General features: G+C 40.7%; 2 protein-coding genes across 3 annotated transcripts in view; both read left to right on the top strand.

The window, feature by feature from the left end:
- Positions 1-1,432: 1,432 nt before the first annotated feature.
- LOC140946496 (glutathione S-transferase-like) lies at positions 1,433-7,779 on the top strand. The gene is made up of 5 exons (XM_073395626.1): positions 1,433-1,639; positions 3,121-3,222; positions 5,238-5,353; positions 6,922-7,032; positions 7,564-7,779. Exons 1-5 carry the CDS (start codon positions 1,504-1,506, stop codon positions 7,765-7,767), a joined length of 669 nt encoding a protein of 222 aa, XP_073251727.1. The 5' UTR covers positions 1,433-1,503; the 3' UTR covers positions 7,768-7,779.
- A 3,482-nt stretch (positions 7,780-11,261) lies between these two features.
- The window catches only part of LOC140947092 (hematopoietic prostaglandin D synthase-like), a 19,350-nt gene continuing 7,328 nt past the window's right edge, over positions 11,262-23,283 (top strand). Inside the window, exons 1-5 of one of the 2 annotated variants that reach the window (XM_073396171.1) lie at positions 11,278-11,489; positions 12,359-12,460; positions 13,434-13,549; positions 14,725-14,835; positions 16,393-16,644. In XM_073396171.1, coding sequence (XP_073252272.1) covers positions 11,357-11,489; positions 12,359-12,460; positions 13,434-13,549; positions 14,725-14,835; positions 16,393-16,569 — 639 coding nt within the window. In that variant the 5' untranslated portion in view covers positions 11,278-11,356 and the 3' untranslated portion in view covers positions 16,570-16,644. Of the gene's footprint in view, positions 11,490-12,358; positions 12,461-13,433; positions 13,550-14,724; positions 14,836-16,392; positions 16,645-23,283 lie in introns of those variants that run through there. The other variant, XM_073396172.1, reaches the window with a different exon arrangement.

Raw genomic sequence — 23,283 nt, 5'->3', positions numbered from 1 at the left:
ATCATTCCTCAAAACTATCCTAATACAATTCAGGGGCGGATCCAGGATTTTTTTTTAGGAGGGGGTGCACTCGTCTCTTGCTCTACTTCAACACCAATAAACCACATAGTTTTTGTTTTGTTTTTTTGTTTTTTTTTTGCAGGATACTAGTTGTATTAGAAAACCGCAGGTCATCTCAGGGGGGGGGGGGGGGTGCGCATCCCCTGCACCCTCCCCCCATATCCGCCCCTGCAATTGCAATAGTACCTCTACTATCGTAGAACTATCGTAATATCCATGTGGCCTCTTGCAATACAATCGCAATAGTTAAAATTTCCCCAATTAACATGGCGGTCAACCCCCCAAGTCTTTTTAAAGATATTTAGAATTGATAGGGAAGGGATGATAGAACCTCTTTGCCACCCTGTTATATTAATGCAAAATATTTGAAATTTATTGTCGGAAGGTCGAGTCTATAAGAAATGACAAACTTCGGTGATTAACCTTGAGCTTTCAGACTCAGGCCATCCCCATAAAATGTTTCGTTTCCCATCGCCCTCCCTCTCGTGAAGGTGGGTCGGTCGGTCGGGCAAAAAAAAAAAAAAATGAACACATGATTGCATATTAAATCTCACGTTTAGTCTGCAAGATATAATCAGAGGGTAAAAGATGTATATTAACAGGACTATCAAATGCCTAAAAAGGCTACAAAAACGAAGTATCGATGATAATTTAAGACAATTGGTATTAATAAGACAAGATCATGTGCTTGTAAATTAAAGTACTTGCTTCTTTACAAGTGATCCTGGAATTTTTTTTTTTTTACTTTTCCAAAAAAATGGGTCGGTCGGGCGATGGGAAACGAAACATTTTATTGTGATGGCCTAATCTGGAGACCGGGAGATATGATCACAAAACAGGAGTCTCCCAACCTTTTTCTCTCCATACTAAAGCTAAACCTTACCCTGCGAGCAGAGGCCCTTCGATCGTCCTAGATAAGTCGGGAAGGGGAAGGATCTAGGAAAATCGAAGGGCCTCTGCTCGCAGGGTAAGGTTTACCTTCATACAGAGAGAAAACCGTTTACATGAAAACCCATAAAACGGTCATAAATCGGCCCGTGGACCACACAGAAGAGACGTAACACACATTTCAAGTAAGGTAAGCTGTTGTTTATTGAAATCCTTTCATTTTCGTAGGTTACAGAAACGATAGGTTTTTTCCCCATACAAATCCATATATTTCGAATGTCACGCAACAATGTCGATGTTCGCCGATGCTCATATTTCGAGCTTGGGCTACCTGTGGTCTCTAGGCTTATCCGGGAGATCCGGGAGACTTGCGTGACTCGAGTGAAGCTCTTGCTGTGGGGGCCTGGGTATGAGCTAAACGCCGAGTCATTTTAAAACCAAACATTATAGTTCGGCCAACTTAGCCGAACTACATCTTAGATGTAGCTCAAGTTTTCGACAGGCGAAGCAGTGTTCCACTTAAGGTGCCCAAAAGGTTCAAAGAAAAAGAAGAAGATGTCTGCTGGCTACCAGCTTTACTATTTCCCAGGCCGTGGTAGAGCAGAAATGGCCAGATGGGCTTTTGCAGTTGCTAAAATTGATTTCGAAGATGTTCGATTGGGCGTCGAAGAATGGGCCAAGGAAAAAGCATGTAAGCTAAGAAAATTAGAAGTAAGTTAGTCAGGGTTTATGGAAGTTGAAACAAACACTCCAGTCGTTTGTATGCAACATTAATCACTTGCACAGCATAGACTTTTATACACTTTCGTTCGATTACGATCCCAATTATATTATTAAAGCTTACATGATTCTTTATTTTTTAACAAGTAAGTAAAGGAGTAAAGGAGAAAACGTGCATATTAAAAGTAAGAGGTTGGGACCAGATTATGAATCAACCTCCAACAACAACAACTTTATTAAGGGGCTTGTCTTGTTATCTTCTCTTCGGGAGACAACCCCGTTGTAGCTGGGCGAGAACCCAAAGGTGACGGGTGTCTCCCAGAAACTTCGGATAGGTGTGTGCCACCCTGGGTACTTACCCTGACACTATTGAGACTGAGACAAGCAAAAATTGATACCCTATATAAAACCCAAACCCCCCAAAATGACACCCTATTCAAAAGGAAAAAATAAGAATTACAGTGGAACTTCAATGTAATGAACCTCTATATAACGAAGTCCTCGGTATAACAAATGATTTATTTACCCCAGTAATATTAAAATATATGGACAAGAACCTCGATATAACAAAACCTCAGTTAGAGCGAACAAATTTTGCCAGTCTCTTGACCCTTCATTATATCGAGGTTCCACTGTATTTTAATAACAACTGTCATAAACCTTTGTTACCGGGAAATTGCTTTCCTAATACCGGTACTATTAGGAATAGCTCAGTTTTAACAGATAATTTGTTTCTAATGTAGCTTGGCATAAAATATTACATTCTTGATTTTTAGCTCATACAATTTAGGTGCCCAATCTAAGGAAAACCCTGGGAGCACATTACTTGGTATTGGGAAAAATGATACCCTTTTAAAGACCTTCAAAAACCATACCCAGCGTGCAAAGAAAGAAGTGTCAGGTAGCCCAGGGCTAGTGGATTTTGCTATTGGTCTAGTGAATTCTGTTTTAACTTGCCCAACAGGCAAGTGATGTTTTTTGAGGAATTCTAATAACAGAAGAACTGTGAAATCAATTCTGCTAGTCAAAAAGTTTTGGAGGCTAGTTGCAAATGGCATCTGGGCTAGTAAATGCTAGCTTCAGCTTGCCCGAATGGCAGGCTCTAAAAATGATTTTCTTTGCACCCTGATATTAATTTTTAAAAGCTGAAGTACCATACCAACTCTGCAGGATGGCCAGTACCTTACGCATGCACACAACTTACCATATCACCCCATATAAGTGGCAGCCATTGACAGCTGTTTCATCCTCATTAAGACTCATCGGCATGGCATAGCCCCAGGCGAGAGGTCTCACTTGCGATCATTGACCCAAATTTAGAGCCTGCCCCAATACTAAGGGCACCCTGTTAATGCGAACAAATTTTTTTGACCCATTGGTGACCATATTAACGGGGTTCCATTGTACATTTTCAAAGAAATAAACTTTATTTTTTTATGGTGTTAATTTTAGCTGGCAGATCACCACTTGGTCAGATGCCATTTCTCATTACTCCTGAAGGAAAAATACTGGGACAGTCTGGTGCAATTATGAAATACATCTGCAAGAAAGGAGGTAAACAAAACTACATTCTGTATGGAAACTAATTTTAAGGGAAGTTAAGAGTCATGTGCAAGGGCTAATTGGTAGGAGTTTGACTAAATGGGTCGAATAGAGCGTGATATGTGGTGGAACCTCTATTCATGGGACACTCTCAGAGCTGTGGCAAGTGTCCCCTGAATAGAGGTAGGGCTGGAGTTTGTTAATAATTAACCGACAAAGGAAATCTATTTTTTTTTCATTCTGCCTTGGAATCTGCTGCAGTCTTAATTATTTTAAACAGCTGAATAATGTATAAAATGTCATGATTACCAGCTGTGTGTTGATTTCCAACCAGTGCACCACTTAAAAGTGAGAAAGGCCATACAACACTTAAACTACAGTGGAACCCAGTTGATACGGTCAACCAAAAAAATTGGCCATATTAACAGAGTGGCTGTATTACTGGAGCAGGCTCAAATTACATGACTTGAGGGCTGTAATGACAAATACACTGTACATCGCATTCACCATACTGTTCTCATTAATAAACAACCAGAATAATATAGATATGGAGTACAGTAATTGAAAAAACTACTTAAAATTTTCCTTCAGTGCATGAAACTCTTTTAAAATTCGGCTATAAATCGCCACAAGTGCATTTTAAGTGTGCTGTAGTCTAAAAACAGTACATTAGCATAAGCTCAGATTACTAGTTCAATAAAACTGACATGTCACAGGCATCTTGATTTTCTAAATTTTGAACGAAAGGCCGTATTAATGGGGTGAAATAATAAGAGATTCTACTGTTTGAACCTAGCCCGGCATGGGAGGGGTACTCCTTACAATGGCCTATATTCAAACACCGGATAACTCTAACTAAACTCTGTCTAAGTAATCACAAATTGGCGATAGAGACAGGTGGATATGTAAGACCTTATAAGAAACCGGAAGAGAGGATCTGTCCTATCTGTAAAAAAGACGTAGAAGATGAAATACACTTTTTAACTCTGTGCCCTGCATATCAAAAAAAAAGAAATACTTTATTTGAATATATACTTAAACAAAGGATAGAGAATATCAGTAAACAGAATGGCACCAGATGATGTTTTTCTCTTGTTAATAAACCCTCTGAGCAAGAACAAACCAGTGCAAAAGTTAATTGCAAAATACGTATTCGACTGCTATGAGAAAAGAAGATCATTAGTTCCACTAGTGTGCAATTTGTGTTATAATTTTAAATTATTTGGATGAAGTCGATGTACACAGGACTGTATAAGACTCCAAATAAAGCATTGTCTTGTCTTGTCTTGTCTATTGGGAGGCTCCACCCAAAAGGGACACCTTTTTCAGGCCTCAGGTATATGAAAGGGTCTCACGGATATCACTCGTTGTAGTATATAAAAGGGACACGAAATCTGTCATTTCTGTCAATAAAGGGCTTAGAGATATGATGTATTTTATAACGGTGAAAAAGTCGAGAAACTGTTATGGTTTTGTGATTTATTCATATTTTTTAAGACAGTGCTGTTACAGCAGTCAAAAGGGATAAAATATTGTTAACTAGGTTTGTGAAAGGGTAGCCTGTTCCAGCGGTTCAGATAGTAGAGTACAGCGTTCTGGAACAGGCTAATGAAATGCCCCCCTGCCACGTCCCTTCCCCCTTCCTAGATCCCGCGCGTCCTGTTTCCAATGACCTTGTTTTCACCACTTCCCAAGTATCTGAGAGCCTGGTGCGGGCTATTTTAAACCCTGATTTCGAACGTTTTGTGACATGAGAAATGATGTGATCACGTGCACGATGTCACGAGCACAGGACAAAGAAAAATCTGAGTGCCCAACAGGAATTGAACCTACATGTACAACCCTCTGTACCCCGAAGGACTCTTGGCGAGCTGGGCCATATACAAGGTTCATGTCTGATTTGTATAAATATACAGTGAAACCTCGATATAACAAAGGGCCAAGGGACTGGCAAAAATTTGTTCGCCATACCGAGGGACTTCGTTATATAGAGGTTCGTTATACCGAGGTTCCACTTTACTTGTCAGGTTTGAGTCCATCGGACAGTTTTGACGAAGCACTTGCTGATATGATCCATGATGGTGTTAATGATCTGCGAAATGATTTGGCCAAAGGACACTTTGAGAAAGATGAGACAAAAAAGGTATGATTCTTCAACTTGAATAGTATCTGGGGGGCGGGGGTGGGATACTCCCTATCATGACCTATACGGGGAGGTTCCACCTGAAAAGGGGTACCTTTTTTAAGGCTTTAGCAATGTGAAATGGTCGGGGTTTTACCATTTGAAGTATATCAAAGGGTAGGGAAATCTGTATTTTCGGTCTGTAAAAAGGCTCAAAACGGCTTGAAGATGCATTTTATGGTTGTAAAAAAGTTGAAAAAACGTCCTGGTTTTGTGATGTATCCATATTTAAAGACAGTAGTGCATTTATATTTTAAAAGCAGGGATGAAAAGTTTTAAACTAGGTATGTGTAAGGAGTATCATTTGTCAGTGGGTTTAAGACAGTGTTCCCTTTTCTGTCGAAAAAAGGTATATAAAAGGGTAAGAGGCTGAACTTTAAAGTTGAGCCCGGCACTAGCCTGCTTCCCAGCGGTAATTTAACCTCGGTTAGTAACGTCTGCGAAGCGGCGACGCGATCCTTGTTCTGGGCTCCCAGCGGACTCAACGAATTACCGGAAATCCGTTTCGCGAACGACTACGACTACGAGATTTGGTTTAAAGTTTTCTCGCGTATTTCCAAATAATAGACCCCCCGGAAAGCCTCATTGCACTTCTTTTTCACCAAAAAAATAAGGAATTTTTTTCTTTATTGATAGGGAGGTTAAGTTATCTCTCAGCCGCAAAATGATAAGACCTCCAACACTTTATGACTCGTTTCCGCTGCCACGATATTCTTGCTAAATCTTGTAGTAGAATGACGACGTCAATCACGTTTTCCCGCCAAAATGCAAGCTACACCGAGACTAGTAGTTGGAAAAGAAGCTTCTATCGAGGGTGTCCAGTAGGGTTTTCGGCATTCGGAATTTTAAAGCAAAACGAGGGTGAGATTCTGGATTGAAATTATTAGAGAGTTTAAGTATACGCATACGGCAAACGGCAAACGTCAGATTCAAGTTGAGGATTTCTCAAAATAGAAAATCAGCAGATTGAAACAGCTCAAAACAATTCTTATGGATAAAAAATGGCGTGAAACTAGTAATTTATGTGTAGAAATAATGAACAGTAACTTAGTCACGTGGTACAAATTCACGATTGCTGTTTGAAGTAAACGTGATGCTTAACCTCTCTATACACAGCTGGATGCGGGATGTTGAAAATAACTATCGGGACTATTGGATTGCGTGAAATTTGGTACGGGTTTACGGGATTGAAGAGCCCTATTTGGGAACCTCTCTATCGACAATCGTCCATTCTTTTTAAGAAACAATAACATTATCGAAAAATTAAAAAGAAAATTGTTTTTATTTAGTTAACCGACTCTATCGTAAGGCTTTGATCATTTTAACTTCTGACGGGATAGGCCATCCAAAAAAAGAAGAAAGTTAATTGGTTGTTTCCCAATCTGCTATCACGTGTTATTCGGCGAGCACGCCGTGTATGTGGAAACTCACAACAACAACAACAACAACAACGACGACAAAGGTGCGACCGCCTTTCGTGATTTTTTTCTAAAAATGTCTGATTGTATTTTCCGGTATCTCTATTTTAGAAGGAGCTAATGACGAAGTTTTTCTTGACTACTCTTCCTGAGCGGCTTGGCAAATTTGAAGCTATTCTCAAAAGCCCAGATGAAGGCAAAAGCTTCTTTTTTGGAGACAAGGTAAACAAACAGGATAAATAAGTTACCTTAACTCAGAGCCGTGCCGAGAATTCGGCAGTTGGATTCTGGTGCCGGACCGACCCTACTCACCTCAAACCTTACCCATCCCCCTTCATGACAACACAATTAGTGGAGAAAACTGGTTATGAAACCCGGCAAATATCAAAGACGGAAAAAAAAAAAACAGTGCTACCGTTTATGTTATCGGAGTTTAATTCCTGCCCGACCACAATCCTATTTTTTTTGTTCATAAATTGAGACTGAATGAATTACCGTAAATGATCTGAGAAAATAAAGGGTCACTCTCAAATAAATCCCCCTGTCTAAAAAAGAGAGAGGGGCATTTAATAAAACTTAAATGCGTTGGAGGTGTGTTTATTAGATAAGAGGCGAATATTAGAGAGTGGGCGCCTATTATTTTTACGTTAGATATCATTAAACCTTGATAACACTCTCAAAGTTGTTCAGACAAATTAAAAAGCCTCAGCTCTGTACTAAGCGTTTCTTTGTTCCCTCTTTCTTCCTCTCCAGCTCACTTATGCCGACATTTCGTTCGTTGCATTCGTTAACGGGGTAAAAGTTAGCATAGACAACCAGAAAGCTAAAGGTAACCCTACGCCAGATATCGATGAGATAATCGGCAAGTATCCTCTGTTGGTTGCATATATAAACCGGGTATTGGCCGTGCCTGAAATAAAGACTTGGGTCGAAAAACGTCCCGATTCCGAGTTCTGAGCCCGCAATCGATACGATGCATGTAGCACGTGTTAACTTTATTAGTAAAAATGATACAAATAAAGTCAGCTTATATAGTGTGAGAATTGCTGTTATTGGAGTACAAATGGGACTCTTCCATTCAGCGCAAAATTCTGAAAATTTCGGTTAGAAATCAAATGCCGGGAACGGACCATTTCGGTTAGGTCCGACCGGAATATTTGGGATCACCATTGAAGGTTCGCTAATTTCGGTTGGGTCGGACCGAAATGTCCCTTAATTGATGCGTCCAGTACCGCTCTTTTGCTTTCTGCTTACATGAACAATAACCAAACATGCGGTGGCTTGGGTCGGGCCTATGCAACCTGAATGCACCGTTCCAATGGGCACGTGGAACTTCCGAAATTTGAAACCGGAATTTTTTGTTTAATGGAAAGCGCCCATGGTTTATAACAATCTAATGGTGTGCCTATCATCAATTACAATGAATCATTGGCCTGTTCCCCGTACCGCTTTTTCCCAAGCCTTCTCGGTCAGTGCATTTTCGGTGACGTATCCAAGACGCTCGGACCACGTGACCCGAAACCGCGCGATCGCTGAAAGTTAAAAAAAAATCATTGTTGACATACAAAATATCAAATACATTTATGAGGCTCCCCAATCGGGTTATTCAATCCCGTAATCTCGAACCTAATTTCCCGCAATCCCGTAATCCCGATAGTTATTTTCGAAATCCCGTATCCCCGCATCTTTTTCAATCTCGAATCTCTCCCTCGTTTTGCTTTAAAATCCCGAATCTGGAGCTTCAAATAAGGGAAATCCCACATCCCGGAAAACCTATTTCTGATTCGTTTTGGTATATTTTTATTGTTCACGTTCTAAAACACGGCAAAACAATCATACTTAATTCTAATTTTTCTGATGTGTCTTTTACACCGATATGATATCAACAATTGGGTTTCTTTGGCATCAATATCCAGCAGTTTCTGCATTCAGTCCTAAGGTTTCATTTTTTTACAGGAAACCGGTATCTGATGTTTTGGCGGAAGTTTGCAATTGGTAAAATACTCGTAGCGCTACAAACCACCTGGCCACAGTTGTTAAAAAGGTGTATAATGCTCGGGGGGGGGGGGGGGGGGGGGGACTCCGCATATGAAAGGGGTGGGGATACTCGTCGTCTCGCTTAGGGGTGTAAATTTCGGATTTTGGTCTCATTTAGGGTGTTCTGGGCAAAACGCCATAATGTTTAGCCGTGAAGGTCTCGTTTAGGATTGCACGCGAAAAAATATAAAAAATATATATATTGTCTGTGTTTTAACATGGTCTCTTTTAGGGGTCAAAAAAAGGTTGGGCCACGCCCAGATAGGTCTCCTTTAGGGGTTTGATTCAAAATTTCCGACGAGCATCCCCACTCCTTTCATATGCGAAGTCTCCCCCCCCCCCCCGGATAATGCTATCCACTGGATAAATTACTATCGTGTGGTGCTTAACGCAAATGGTTTCCCTTATACTCATCCGCTTGATAATGATTTATCTGGTAGATAGCGCTATATCCAGCTTTTGAGAGCCAAGCCAGGCGTGGTTGATAATCTTGTGCAAAAACATTCGACGATTAAATGTAACCTTTTGAGAGGAGGATCCTGGCTGTAAAGTCGGTTTAGGCACTAGCCAAGGACAAGACTGAGGAATACAGAAATTCCATCGCCTTAAACGACAGCCCATATTTTCTGAAGCATTCCACACGAGATGATGTCAACCATTCTATTTTCGTATCGGAATTCCGGTTTCCCCTATTTTAAATGGTAAGTGCTTCTTGTGCCCCCTCCATAAAGAGGGAATATAATATTACTTTTTTACTCTCATTTGTAGAAATTTCCTCAACCCCTTCCTTTGATTTCCCTCTTAGTCCAGAGACATTTTTATCCAGGAGGTATTATAGACGTAATGCCTTATTTTATCTCTCCTGTGGTAGCGATCCATTCATGCATTATCAAATGAGACCTCTTTTCAAGGGGTAATTAAAACGTTCCTTTAAATGCAAAAATTGACACTTGATAGAATGAAGGAAAACATTACTGATATTAAGCCTTCAATTACGAGTATGTAGCAACGCCCGCTTTTCTAGCCACGATATTGCAAAGGAAAAATTGCCAAATAATTTTCGCTGCCATAAAGTACTTATACTTACTTATTACTATTATTATTATTATTATTATTATTATTATTATTATTACTATTATTACTATTATTATTATTGTTGTTTCCTTAAAGAGGAAGAGGATTGAACACAGGGTCCAGAGGAGTTTCGTGTGAATAAATGAATTAATTATTTAAAGTCTCGCCTTGAAAACTGTCTATACCTGTCGCTTAGCACGATTAATTAGGAGGGGGTGTAAGGGTTTGCGGTGATGCGATTTTGCTCGATTTTTGGTGCGGTTTTGCGGTGATTTTTATTTTAAGTTGCGGTAATGCGGTTTTACAAAACCAAGCGGTTTCCGGTAATTAGAAATTTTCGGGTAATTTCAACGCGGTTTGCGGTTTCCTTATGTTATTCTGTGCGGTATTTATACGTATTTCTGTGCAGTTTTGCGGTATTCATACCCCCTTACGCCCCCCTCAATTAGCCCAATGGGATCTTAATAAATCTACTGTAAACGATTTCTTCGCTTCTAATCTGACCAGATCGACTTTGTTGTTCGCCATTTTGAAAATCAATAACCGCAAGTCATATCCTCGCTGGCGCACGAAACGTCGGCCGAAGGGTGACCGAAGGCTGTCGCCCGAAGGGCGACCGAGGCACGAAGTGCCGAGTAAAAAAAAAAAGGACCTTGCGAGCCCTCAGTCTCTTGGTTTGCGGTCTATAGAATGTGTAACGAAACTGTAACGCGATCAAAATAACCCATTTTTTCAGAGGTTTTCGACGGGTTTTAATGTTCTAACGACAAACACATCTCCTCTGGACCCTGTGGATTAAACAGTGAAAGGGATATCACAGCGTGGTGTCGTAAAATCATAGACGTGATCTATGATGCTTTTTGAAATGCAAGCTTTTGTTCGGTGTTTACGCACGAGTAAATTTGTTCTTAACATTTGGGAATCTCACCCTGTGCAAAACTATATATAACTGATATAATTCCTACGTAAAATAATTTCCAAACTAGTAACATCCAGCTGAACATCCTTAACTCTACTTAAAATGTCCGGCAACTGAAATATTTGCTTTGACAAAGTTCACTTGTGAATTTATCCTGTATAAAGCAGCCTATCGAGCGACCCTTTTGTTTTTTGGGCTTTGTTTCGATTTATTTTCTTATAGCCATGACCTAAGTTCCAGGCTAAAGAACAACTAAATTTCACTTTTTTTCTGAAAGCAATTTGACCCCCCGCCCCACTCCGCGCGCGCCGCTAAGTTTGTTATTCAAGGTTGCGTGACATGACCCGCCTTTGTGTGTGAGATGATCTAGATTTACATAATTAATTTCAGGTGGTATATTTTTAAAAGGCAGGTCAGTCTCGGAAGAGTCAACACTCCTCAGTGAACTTCAGCGGTAGGTGTGTTGAGGGCGTGCACTCACATTAAAAAAAGAATCGACTGAAACATCCTACAGAAATGTCTGGCTACAAGTTGTACTACTTTCCAGGCCGCGGTGGAGCAGAAAAATGTCGACTTGCATTCGCAGCTGCAAAGATTGAGTACGAAGACGTTCGAGTGCCAAGCGAAGAATGGCCGAAAGAGAAGGCGTGTAAGTAAATATAAACGTGAACCAAAATCTATGAGCGACGTTTATTCAGTGTCCTAAATAGCTGTTTAAGACGTAAAGCGATCAAAGCTTATGGCAAATACGTATACATGACACACATTCGATTGATTTTCGATCGGTAAGATTTGATGATGTGGTCGTGTACAAAATTGCTTAGTCACGATGACTTAGAGTGCTTTTGATACTACACGATCCTCCCTTGGAACTCGTTCGCTCTTTTTAAGTAACATATCATAACGTAAAACCCTCTATTTTGACACGAAAAAATAAAAGCTAGAAAGCTTGTGGGGTCGTGTATACCACTACTACTCGCTTTTTATGCTCCCGATAGAGAAGAACAACCTAGGAACAAAATAAACATAATTTAATATGCAAACTTCCTGCTCATTCAAGTAAAAAAAAAAAAGAATAATTCCAGCGGAAATAATTTTATAAATATTTTTTTCGATATTTAACACTTCAGTGATCAGAATATTATCATAGAAGGAATCGTAGTTTTCTTTCGAAAAACAAAGTCGCTATAAAAGCGAAGGATAGCCACCTGAAAGGAACAGAATACAAGAGAATTATAACAGTCGCTTACACCAACATACCCAGTCCTTTCGCAGACGGGAGCAGCACTCGTTTCCAGCTCCATCTGCAAACTGGCGGCGGCGCTACAAATCCCGTGGGTTGTTCCCCCGGGGATCCCGCTACGTAAGTGCAAAAGCAATCCAATCCCCCCCTTCCCGGTTTTAAAATATCGAACAAATTTGACAAATCCCGCGCATGCCATATTTAGAGGCCAGCTTGTAGCCTAATATCATGAAAAAATCATTGAAAAAACCCTTAAAACTACTTTTCTGTTTCAGCTGGCAGACCACCTCTTGGTCAAATGCCCTTCATTGTGACTCCTGAAGGAAAAACCCTGGCACAGTCTGGTACAATTTTGAAGTACATCTGCAAAAAAGGAGGTGATGTATTGAACGTAATTTGTTAATCAGCTTGCTAAATCAAAAGCCCATAATCCGAAGCGAGCATTTCTCTTGTGGCTATGCAACGACGTTTTCATAGACCAGTTTATTTTTAGATCGATTTTCCCGCGAATTTTGAAGATCAAATTGGTCTTACAAATCAGTCATCCCGTTTACTTCTTTCTATAATTATGGTGCTATGGATGCGCACGCATAGAGAACGGCACATCCTTTTTCGCGGGAAAAAGTGCTCAAAATGATGCTATATATAACTTGATCTGTGAAAACGCTGTTGCGTAGGCCAAGTATGGGAGTTGTACTCTCCAGGTTATGGACTCTTGGATAAATACAATATCACAGGGCTCTGAGGCAGTACAAAAAATAACATCACCATGGCGACTGACAGGAAAGGTTTTATTATGGTTGCGTTCGATTGGGAAATCCGGATTTAGACTTTGAAATCCGGTTTTCGGATTTTCCAATCGAACGCCAGATCCGAAAACGGATTTCACTTCCGAGAAATCCGTTCTCATGGTGGATTTCAATTAAGAAATCCAAATCTAGATTTCATGGACTTCCTTTTTACCGTTCGATTGGGAAATCCCAAAAAGTATTTGGAAAACTGTTCTCGTGAACACTGGTCTTCTTTTTGTCTCGGTTAATATTATCAGCCTTGGCCTTCGGCTCGAGTGATAACACTTACCTCAACCTTGATTATTCCGGATATCACAAAAACCTCATCCAATAACTGTTTAATATAATATATAATTTAGTTTTTGTCTTCCTTCTCTTTTCTTATCTTAAAGCATTCAAATACTTGCCTTGTTATTAATTTTTGGGCTTCAGGCTTCCCGCTTCTCTTACATACATTATTGATTTTGTGGGGAGGAGGGGTGGAGGTATAAAGAAGGAGGGGAGGGAGGGGATTGTCCTTCATTGTAGCTTTGTTTTAATTTTTACTTTTGGTAATTAGGTTTGTCCCCAGCTGACCCTTTTGATGAAGCGATAGCGGATATGATCAGTGATGGAGTTACTGATTTATTCCCGCCATTGATCAAGATGCACTTTGAGAAAGACGAAACGAAGAAGGTAATTCCAGAGTTAATTTCCAATGTTTCAGTATTCCGCGTTATCTGTCAGGCTTTACTCGAGACACCAGCCTTCAGCGACAGGCATTTCTTAATTGTTTTTCTTTGGGAATTGGGAATACATGTTAATCAGCTGCAGTGAAGTAAATTTTAAAATGGTTGGCTAAAAGTGATTCAAATAGTCGCATTCGTTAGCCTCTGTATGGGTATTTGCGAGGAAACTGAAGTCACGACGCTCCCAATTGATGAAACGACTATCTTAGAGATTAAAGCGACGATCACATCGTCATTCCGAATAAACTTAATAGAGTTTGGTCGATCTTTTCACGAGCCAAACGCGAGCCCAAGTCCACCACGAGCTACAAGGCAAGCACGAGCCAACCTCGAGTCGAGCCCTTTTTTTTTTCTTTCAATTTTTTAGTTTCATGGGCACAGAAAAGCAATTAACGGTTTGCAGAGATAATTTAACAGAAAAATATGTACTGACATGATAAGTCATTACCCGCTTCGTGACCAAGGCAAAACGTTCTTTGAACAGAATCATGAGGTGATCAAACTATTGGACGAAGAACCGAGAGAAATAGCAACTGTGCACGGCTTCTGCCTTTGACTTGGAGGCGTCATATTAGAATTTGCTACAGTTAGCCCAATGTAACAGCTCAAGTGTAGATTGAAGCCTGAGTATCAGGCCGTCCTTGTGGAATGTGCGAAGAGGAAATTTTACAGGGCGGGAAGGGGAAGAGAGAGAAAGATTTTGTCCCCTTTTTGCTTCTCTCCCCCCCCCCCCCCCCCCGCCCCCTTCCCAGAAACCCTTGAAAAACCACCAGATTTTATGGAAAACGTGCGTCGAAAATGACGTCCGCAGGAACCCACAGAGAGGCTCATTCGTGTGGCTTGAAAAAGTGGGGAGCATAATAGGGGGTTTTAGCAGCGATAACGGCAACGGCGGCAAAAACGCGCGTTTTTTCAAAGGTTGTCGCGATTATGTCAACTCGGTCAAAATGTCAACTGATGTTTTGCCTATCAAACCTATTACTTTTTAATTTTGGAAGTTCTTTTTGCCTTCCTTTTGCTTCGTGTACAATTCTGTGGGTTTCACTCTTTCCTGCATTTGTATTTCCCAGAATTTAGTCTTACTGATCATGACCTATAATTTGTTTTGCCTTAATAATAAAGGAGGAGCTTAAAAAGGAGTTTTTTGGAACGACGCTTCCTGCCCGACTTGAGAAATTTGAAGCTCTTCTCAAAAACAGGAATGAAGGCAAGGACTTCTTTCTCGGCGAAAAGGTGAGATAAGAGGAATGCACAAAGCGTGGGAAGAGGATTAGGCTTTGGAATTCTAATAATTAATTATATTACTTTTTTATTCAGAATAAAAATTAAAATGCGTTGAGTTACTGACCGCTCTCTAAGCCTTCAAGTGCGTTTACATCCGATTCAAGAGAAAGTCTTCTCTAAAGATTGGGGGGGGGGAAAAAACTACGGTGCAGCGTCGGCAGCTTGTTCTCCTATAACCTGCATAGCGGGCGCCGGTAATTTGAGGCGAAGGGAGAAATTTCGAAGATGCATGTGCGCACAAGAGGAGAAAGGAGCGGGAGGCCCCCTGCCCTTCGTGTTCCCCCGCGCGCTCCACAAAAAAAACTAGCAAATATCCCTTCTTGTTAGTAAAGATACAGGTGTATTCGGCATATCTAATCGTTTTGCATAAATTTAGTACCTTTAACATGAATGTCCTTTCCCTGCCTTCTCAGAGGGCCTGAAAAGTCCGGTTTGAATAGGGGAAAGGGGTACATTTTTTATTGATCAAAAGTGGAATGTGACAGGATACAGGACGTACCTTTTTCGCGCCTTTTTTGGGGCAGACCACCCACTCTCCCACATCCACAACTAGCTGTTGCGGATTAATTCAGTTAATTCTCGTCTTATGTTGTCGATCTCTTGTCGAAGTTTGTTGACAACAGGTTCTGAAGTATCGTCTGAGCCGACGATAAAAGTTCAATAACGTCTTGATGTTTTTTAGTTCGTCATTTACGGTAGCTATTTGGGTGTTTAAGTAAGAAACGTAAGGTCCTTCAGGTATAGAACTATTGAGGTAGACAGTATAGATGGTTATAGGTCAGGGTGTTATTTTCTTCATCGCCTTCATCGTCGCTGGAGCGGAAAGCTTCGACGCCATCTTGTTCATTTTGTTCTTCGTAACGGGGGCGACGCTGTCATTTAGGTTATTGGTGGGTGCTAAATTGACGAGTTCTACTCTTAGTTGGTTGGCATTTTCTTTACCTTGTATCTGAAGGTTTTCAGCCCTGACGTAAAAGTTGAAAGTCATTTCTTTAGCTTTAATTACCGAACATGTCCCGTTGTCTTTGACTTGAAGAGCACTGCTTTCGACTTAATTGTACCGGGACGACAGAAAACTCAATAAACCCTCTTTGGCACCCTGCCATTTCAGCTGGTCTTTCGAAGATGGCACGATAGAAAAAAAGAGGCCATTTTGAACAGTTATTGATGTTTAATTTTTTTTCGAGTTTTGAAGTCGTCCAAAGGCAACGACAGGAACGGGGGGAAAAATTGGCCGATAGCTGACATGCGCATCGCCTGTAACAATCCCAGAAACAATCGCGGAACGCATTTCGGCTCCAGATCACAGCTTGTGTATTGGTCGCAGAAAACACTGATAAGACAACATTGCTTATCATTATTTCCATCATGTTATGGTTATGGTAGCAAACGAATTGGCTTTTAGGGTTGGGAGAGCTGCTACATGACTGGCTCGCTGTAACTTGCCACACGCACAAGAATGGCTACGCCAAGCGTAACGATTTTTTTTCTGTTTCCTTCCTGCAGCTGACGTATGCCGACATCATTTTCTTTGACTTCTGTAACAGCTTTCTTTCCAAGGGTGAAAAAACTGTTCCTGAGCAACTAGAGAAGTTCCCGCCGTTGGTGCAGCTTTATAACCGTGTGTTAAGCGTACCCGAAATTAACGAGTGGGTAAGCAAACGCCCGAAAACCGAGATGTAAGCGTGTAACGTAGTTGAATGACGTCATCGCCGTCGGCTTGACGTCCACAAACGAATAAAGGAAACTTTTAAAGATCCTACATGTATTTTGCATCGCTTGGTGCGACTAATATAATAAGCCGAAATAATCAATAGTGATCCCCACCCCTCCATGGGTGCTATGTTTACACTATGCCGGATGGGGCTTTTGTTCACACATAAGAACGATGATTTCGGCTTGATTTTTATAACGAAGCGAAGCGACGGACAGTCACATATCGGATAGGTCTTCATACTATACTGAATAGCTTTCCGTGTGGGCGCGAAAACCTACCCTGTACAGGACCCGCGGAGCGGATTTTCAAGTGTGTGTTGTGGGAGGGGAGGGGGGGAGAGGCTAATGCGAACGCTTAGCGTGAGCAAACTAGGGTGGTCCGGGGGCATGTTCCCCCGGGAAAACTTCAAATTCGAGTCTTCTGAAATGGCTATAAGTGCATCTAAAACTGGCAATAGTAATATAAATTTGTAATTATCACATCGGCACTTAAAACATCAAGTTACAACCTGGCCCCCATGTTAGACCAAAATTTAAATGAATAGACTTTGAAGCTGAACCTAACACACGCAACGGTTGAGTGTCACTTGGACATTTTTAAGTCGCATTCACTGAAGGTGCCAAAGTTGCCTTTTCGATTGCCCTTAAGAGCTACAAACTCATTGACAACAGCTACAAGACATAGTTTGTCTGTTCTCTGTTTGTGGGTGTTCAGTATTGTCAGATTACTAAACCTTGTTTGTGTGGTAAGTGACAGATCTGGGTAACCAAAGTAAAAAAAAATATATTGCCATCTCTGAAAAGTGGAGGGAACCCACCCCCTGCGCGGTCTCTGCGGTATAGTGTAAACTTGTGCTGGCTTAGAGTTTGTATTGTTTCCTGTCGAGAAAATAAATTGTACTGATGGCACCCCCTCTTTAAACTGGCATCTGCTCTGAGTTGTATAATTTTTGTGAAGATAACTGTTTTCATGTTATCAAGGTCTACCCAAAGCTTTTGACATTATCAATCACAGTAAAGAGTGTAGCCGCATAAAAAGCGGGAAACGAGGAACCTGGGAACGAGCACGGGGAAAATAGCGAAATTTAGGGAACAAAGCAGAGAATTTTGAAATGTTATTTGTTTCTTCTTAAGCGAAGATGGCCAAAAACAAAAGTATTTACGATTAAGTGAATAATAGGGCTAGGGTTTAAGTTAAATTTTGTTCCCAATTTCATTTTCCCTTGCTCTTATCCTAGTCTCCCTTCGTTTTTTCCCCTCGTTTTCCTCGCGCGCGATTGAACTCGCTCCCCACCATCTGAACGCCGCGTTCTACTATCTGATCACCTAGAACAGGCTATTGCGGACAGTTTGCTTTGTCCCTTGGGAAAGCACGATATATGTTCTCTAAACTATTCGTTTCAGTAGCATTTGAATTTAGCGGGTGTCCGTATAGACTGCGAGCAGTCTCTTACTTTTCGTTTGAATCACAGTAGATCGAGAGCACGCTTGAGGGGCGAGCGGCGAAGTCCTCCTTTTTTTCCATAAAATTTGCATAGGTTTACTTTTTCGCTCGCCGCGCGTGGCTTTGAGGAAAGAAGGACGGCCTCTCGCGGACTAGTGTCCGTAAAGCGGGATTCGACTTAATTTGTCAGGCTTCATATGAGTCAAGGACCGCTTCGCAATGAGATGTCAGTTTAAACAAATTTAGCTGATATGATCCATGGAGAAGTGAGAACCAGTGCTCTTTTTCCATACTGCGAAGAGGACGAAGTTAAAAAGGTAAGTATTACAGCATCTGCTATAAACGTCATATCTCACTAGTGTCGCTGCTCGCTAATGCAAGAGAAAGAAAGAGTAAACTAATATGCGAATTTGAAATGGTTTGAAGAAACGTTTTTGAGGGCGTTCTAATCAGAGTAATGATGACATAATTTCTGCCCATGTATGTCGCGTTTGTGACCCTTCCCTGCTCTTAAAACGGGGATGGAGATTAGTGGCCAGGTCTGAAGAAGTGTTGGAAAAAGACACTTTTTCTGGTCCGTTCTAGCGGCACACCCCCAAAAAGATTTACCAAAAGAAACTGCCGGGAATTGTAGTTTTCTAAACTGTCTAAATTCTTCAGAGCACGAGAGAGGTTTCAAAGAGCAATTCTAAACGGTATATTTGGGCATTAGAACAACTTTTAATCACCCACTCACTTTTTATTGCCATGACCCCAAGTTTCCAGGCTAAAGAACAACTAGATTTCAACTTCCCTCTAAAAGCAATTTCAACCCCCCCGCCCCCAGCAACCCCGCGCGCCACTATTAAAGTTTGCGCTAATTTTGTTTTTCAAGGTTGCGTGACATGACACGCCTTTGTGTGTGAGATTTACATAATTAATTTTTCAAAGGCAGGTCAGTCTCGGAAGAGTAAACACTCCTCAGTGAACTTCAGCGGTAGGTGTGTTGAGGGCGTGTATTCTCATTAAAAAAAGAATCGACTGAAACATACCACAGAAATGTCTGGCTACAAGTTGTACTACTTTTAAGGCCGCGGTGGAGCAGAAAAATGTCGACTTGCATTCGCAGCTGCAAAGATTGAGTACGAAGACGTTCGAGTGCCAATCGAAGAATGGCCGAAAGAGAAGGCGTGTAAGTAAATATAAAAGTGAACCAAAATCTATAAGCGACGTTTTTTCAGTGTCTTAAATAGCTGTTTAAGACGGAAAGCGATCAAAGCTTAAGGCAAATACGTATACATGACACATATTGGATTGATTTTCGATCGGTAAGATTTAATGACGTGGTCGTGTACAAAATTGCTTAGTCACGATGACTTAGGGTGCTTTTGATACTGCACGATCCTCCCTTGAAACTCGTTTGCTCTTTTTAAATAACATATAACATATCATAACGTAAAACCTCAATTTTGACACGATAAAAATTGAGGCTAGAAAGCTTGTGGGGTCGTGTATACCACTTCTACTCGCTTTTTATGCTCCCGATAGAGAAGAACGACCTAGGAACAAAATAAACATAATTTAATATGCAAACTTCATGCTCATTCAAATATGAATAATTCCAGCGGAAATAATTTTATAAATATTTTTTAGATATTTAGCTCTTTAGTGATCAGAATATTATCATAGAAGGAATCGTAGTTTTCTTTCGAAAAATAAAGTCGCTATGTAAGCGAAGGATAGCCAGCTAAAAGGAACAGAATACAAGAGAAATATAACAGTCGCTTTATACACCAACATAGGCAGTCCTTTCGCAGACGGGAGGGCACTTGTTTCCAGCTCCATCTGCAAATTGGTGGAGGCCCTACAAATCCCGTAGGTCTTTCCCCCGGGGATACCGCTACGTAAGTGCAAAAGCAATCCAATCCCCCCCCCATCCCGGGTTTAAAATTATTGAACAAAGTTGACAAATCCCGCGCCAGGGAAGATCGAAAGACTTGTTTGGGTTTTAAATTTTCGATTTTGGGTTTTTTTTAGGAAAGGATTTTATTGGGTATTCAAAACAATCTACGATTCCTGATAGTTATATCATTTAATGCTTTATGGCTCGGAAATTTGCCATGGGATTTTCTTGGGGTTACATTTTCGTCCAGGGACTGTTTGGGGTTTTATTTGAAGCCCTAGGGATTTTTTTTTTCAGTCGAGCAAAGACATGACGGGTGTGTCTCGCACTTTACGCCCAATAAACGCGAAAAAAATAGCCCCCTGTTCTGCATATTATATTTAGAGGCCAGCTTGTAGCCTAATATCGAATTGAGCATATCCAGGCTATCATTAGCGTTACCCTCGAAAAAACCCTTACAGTGCGTTTCACAAAACTTTTGACGAACGGTTTCCGAAGTTCATTTCAAATTCCCGAAGTTCACCACGAACTTGGCAATTTCATTACATAGTTGTCAATCAAATCGCGAACTTGAGAACGAAGTGTTGAATTTCACGTGACAGTTCGAAGGTTCGCAAGTTACGAATTGCATTTGATGCGCGTGGAAAATTGAACTGGATAAATAATGGCAGATTTATCGAATTGGATGGAAACCTTCAAGGACAAAATGGATGATAAAAGTTATCAGATCATTTTTGAAACACTCGCTGCGAACCAATTTACGAGTAGGCTTCAACTAAAACTTCTTACCTCGGATCAAGTCGACATGATGTTTTCAAAGGAACAAACCTTACCTTTAGGTGCAAAAAGCTTGCTGATGTATCAATTAGATTTCCTTAAGGAAGAATCGCCGCTTCCAGTTCGAGCCCGGGGGCATAAAGCAGAGCGAATGAATATCGATGAAACGTCCCAACCCCGAGAAAAGAACTCGAAGTCTGAGGTGGAAACGCGCCGGGTAAGTTTGCACGTGTTTTAACAGGACGTAACATGTCGATCAAAGTCGATCATCGAAAACGTAGTCGATAAGTCAATAGTACTCGAAATTTGTCGATAATTGTCAATCGACAAGTCAAATTTGTCGATAAAAGTCGATAATCACAAGATTTTTAACTGGTTATCGATTTTATGGACAAATTTTTCAATCAGCTACGAAATTCAAGTAACCAAACCAATAATAGCTCGAATGACTTTTTTCAGCTTTTTTATGAAAGTGTAAAAAGCTCTAAAGTAAATCTGTATGGCAATAAAGCTAAATAAAAACCTGAACAACCAAGTGGTCTGTTATTCATTGTAGAATAGAATGTTTAAATTACCTCGAGAAATGATCGATTAACAGCTTCAGCTGAGCGAAATCGCGATCTGTAACATAACTCGGACCAACCTAGTTCCCAGAGTCTCTCTTGGCGGGAGAGATGAGAGATCCTGGGAACTCGAAGCCGTGTTTCTTAGAGGGGACAGAGCGGGTCAAACTGTAGACTGGATGCGGGAAAAAATCGAGGCCAGTAAAGTAATTAAAAAGTAAAGTAAACTGGCATTTTATTTTCGTCAGTGATTTTATTCAGTTCAACATTTGACATCGTTTTTTGTATTTCCGATTTTGTATTTGTCGATTGAAATCGATCAAAATCGATCACAGTCGATCAAAATCGATCATAATCGAACAAAGTCGATAATCACAAGAAATTGTGTGATCGACTTTTATCGATTTCCGATATTTGTCGATTGATTAGTATCGACAACGATCGACAACGATCGAATTTTATCGACTATCGGAATTATCGACATGTTACGTCCTGGTTTTAAGCGGGAACATTTTGGTTCGTTGTTGAATTCACCATTCAGTTGAGTCTTCGTCTAATATTTAAATCATTTCCGTTCTAGTGTGTTCTTCCAGCTTTGCAAGAGCAGGGAAAAAAATTTAAAGAACAGCTCGAAAGGGGAAAACAAGAATATCGAGAAATTGAAATGAACTTGGAGTCTATGATCCAAGTGCAAGAGCCTCCAGCGATTGGAAGTGCTAAAATAGTCTGTAGTTATTGTCACCATAGGGGTCACCGCAATCAGATGACGAAACCATGTCAGCTGAAGAAGTGTGTCGACTATACGTTTTGCGGAATTAAGGAGAAACATCCCGAATATTTCAACAAGCTGAATTCCTTGAAGGTGGATCTCAAGAGAAAACAAAAAGAAATTCACGAGCTTGAAAACCAAGCCAAAGCTATGGAAGATTTTTCATCGAACAATGAATTTCATTTTATAAAAAATTTAACCCCTCGTTTGTATTCTGTGGATCCCTCGTATAAAACAAACAAACCCAAACTTATGCGAGATGTACGTATGCTGCGAAATTTCCTTGATGGAAAAATTCCGAACGTATGTGCGGATGATCCCGAGCAGTTACGAATTCTCCTTGCAAAATGCAAAAAAAATCTACGGCAGGTGGCCAATTCTCCTGATTTGTTCGAAGAAGGAGAAACTTATGCGAGTGTAGAATATTGTAAAGACATGTCGCCGGTTAAGTCTAGTTATTCTGCAGATGGAGGTAAAGAAAGCGCTAGTAAACAAGATACATTTAAATTACATTCGAAGGACGACACTAAAGATGACTCCACTTTATCAAGCGAAAGCGATGATTGCCGACGTAAAAAACGCAAGCGAAAGAGGAAGAAGATTAAAAAGAAGAGGCGGCACCATTCAAGTTCGAGTTCGACTTCTGAGAGTAGTGAGGATAAAGTTCGCGCGGCCCGCCTAAGCAGACATTCGTTTACACTGCCACACTATTACCACGGATATCCAATTCCTTTCAATACCGGTCACAGTGGAAATATACAGAATGTTGCCCTGAACACATCACAAGTACACGGTATGCACTTGAAAAATACACAACATCCGAATTTTGCGAATATGTTTTATCCACAAACGCCATTTCCTATTCCATTTCAACTTCCTGTTCACAGTTTTCAAGCGGCTAACTCAAATATTCTGGCGAATTCTACTTCTAGTACCGTTACTGAAGAATCGCGTGGATCCTATACCCAGAATCCCCAAAGTCCTGGAAGATGGGGTGGTTTAAATACGCTAGTAAATGTTGCCACGCACTTTGCAGACACTGATCCGAAACAGAGCTAATGTAAAACTTTCATGTATCATGTACTCTGACTCCTTGGCTGGTGTATAAAACAGTTGTGTTCAAAAACGTTTTGAATTTGTAATAGACTTTTGGTAAAATCGTTCACTGTGAACGACAGAACACTTTCAGTTAGGTTTTTATCGCTTGTATGAGTTTTGTTCTGGGAAATAAAGGAGATTTAATAAT

Source organism: Porites lutea, chromosome 8 (genome assembly GCF_958299795.1).
Source record: "Porites lutea chromosome 8, jaPorLute2.1, whole genome shotgun sequence".
Taxonomy (NCBI): domain Eukaryota; kingdom Metazoa; phylum Cnidaria; class Anthozoa; order Scleractinia; family Poritidae; genus Porites; species Porites lutea.
Note: the sequence above shows the minus strand (reverse complement) of the source record. Positions and strands in the feature narration are given on the sequence as shown.

Coding starts and splice junctions, on each gene's coding strand:
- LOC140946496 (XM_073395626.1), top strand. CDS start 1,504: ATGTCTGCTGGCTACCAGCTTTACTATTTCCCAGGCCGTGGTAGAGCA. Junction 3,223..5,237: donor ATACATCTGCAAGAAAGGAG/GTAAACAAAACT, acceptor TTTACTTGTCAG/GTTTGAGTCCATCGGACAGT. Junction 5,354..6,921: donor AGAAAGATGAGACAAAAAAG/GTATGATTCTTC, acceptor TCTCTATTTTAG/AAGGAGCTAATGACGAAGTT.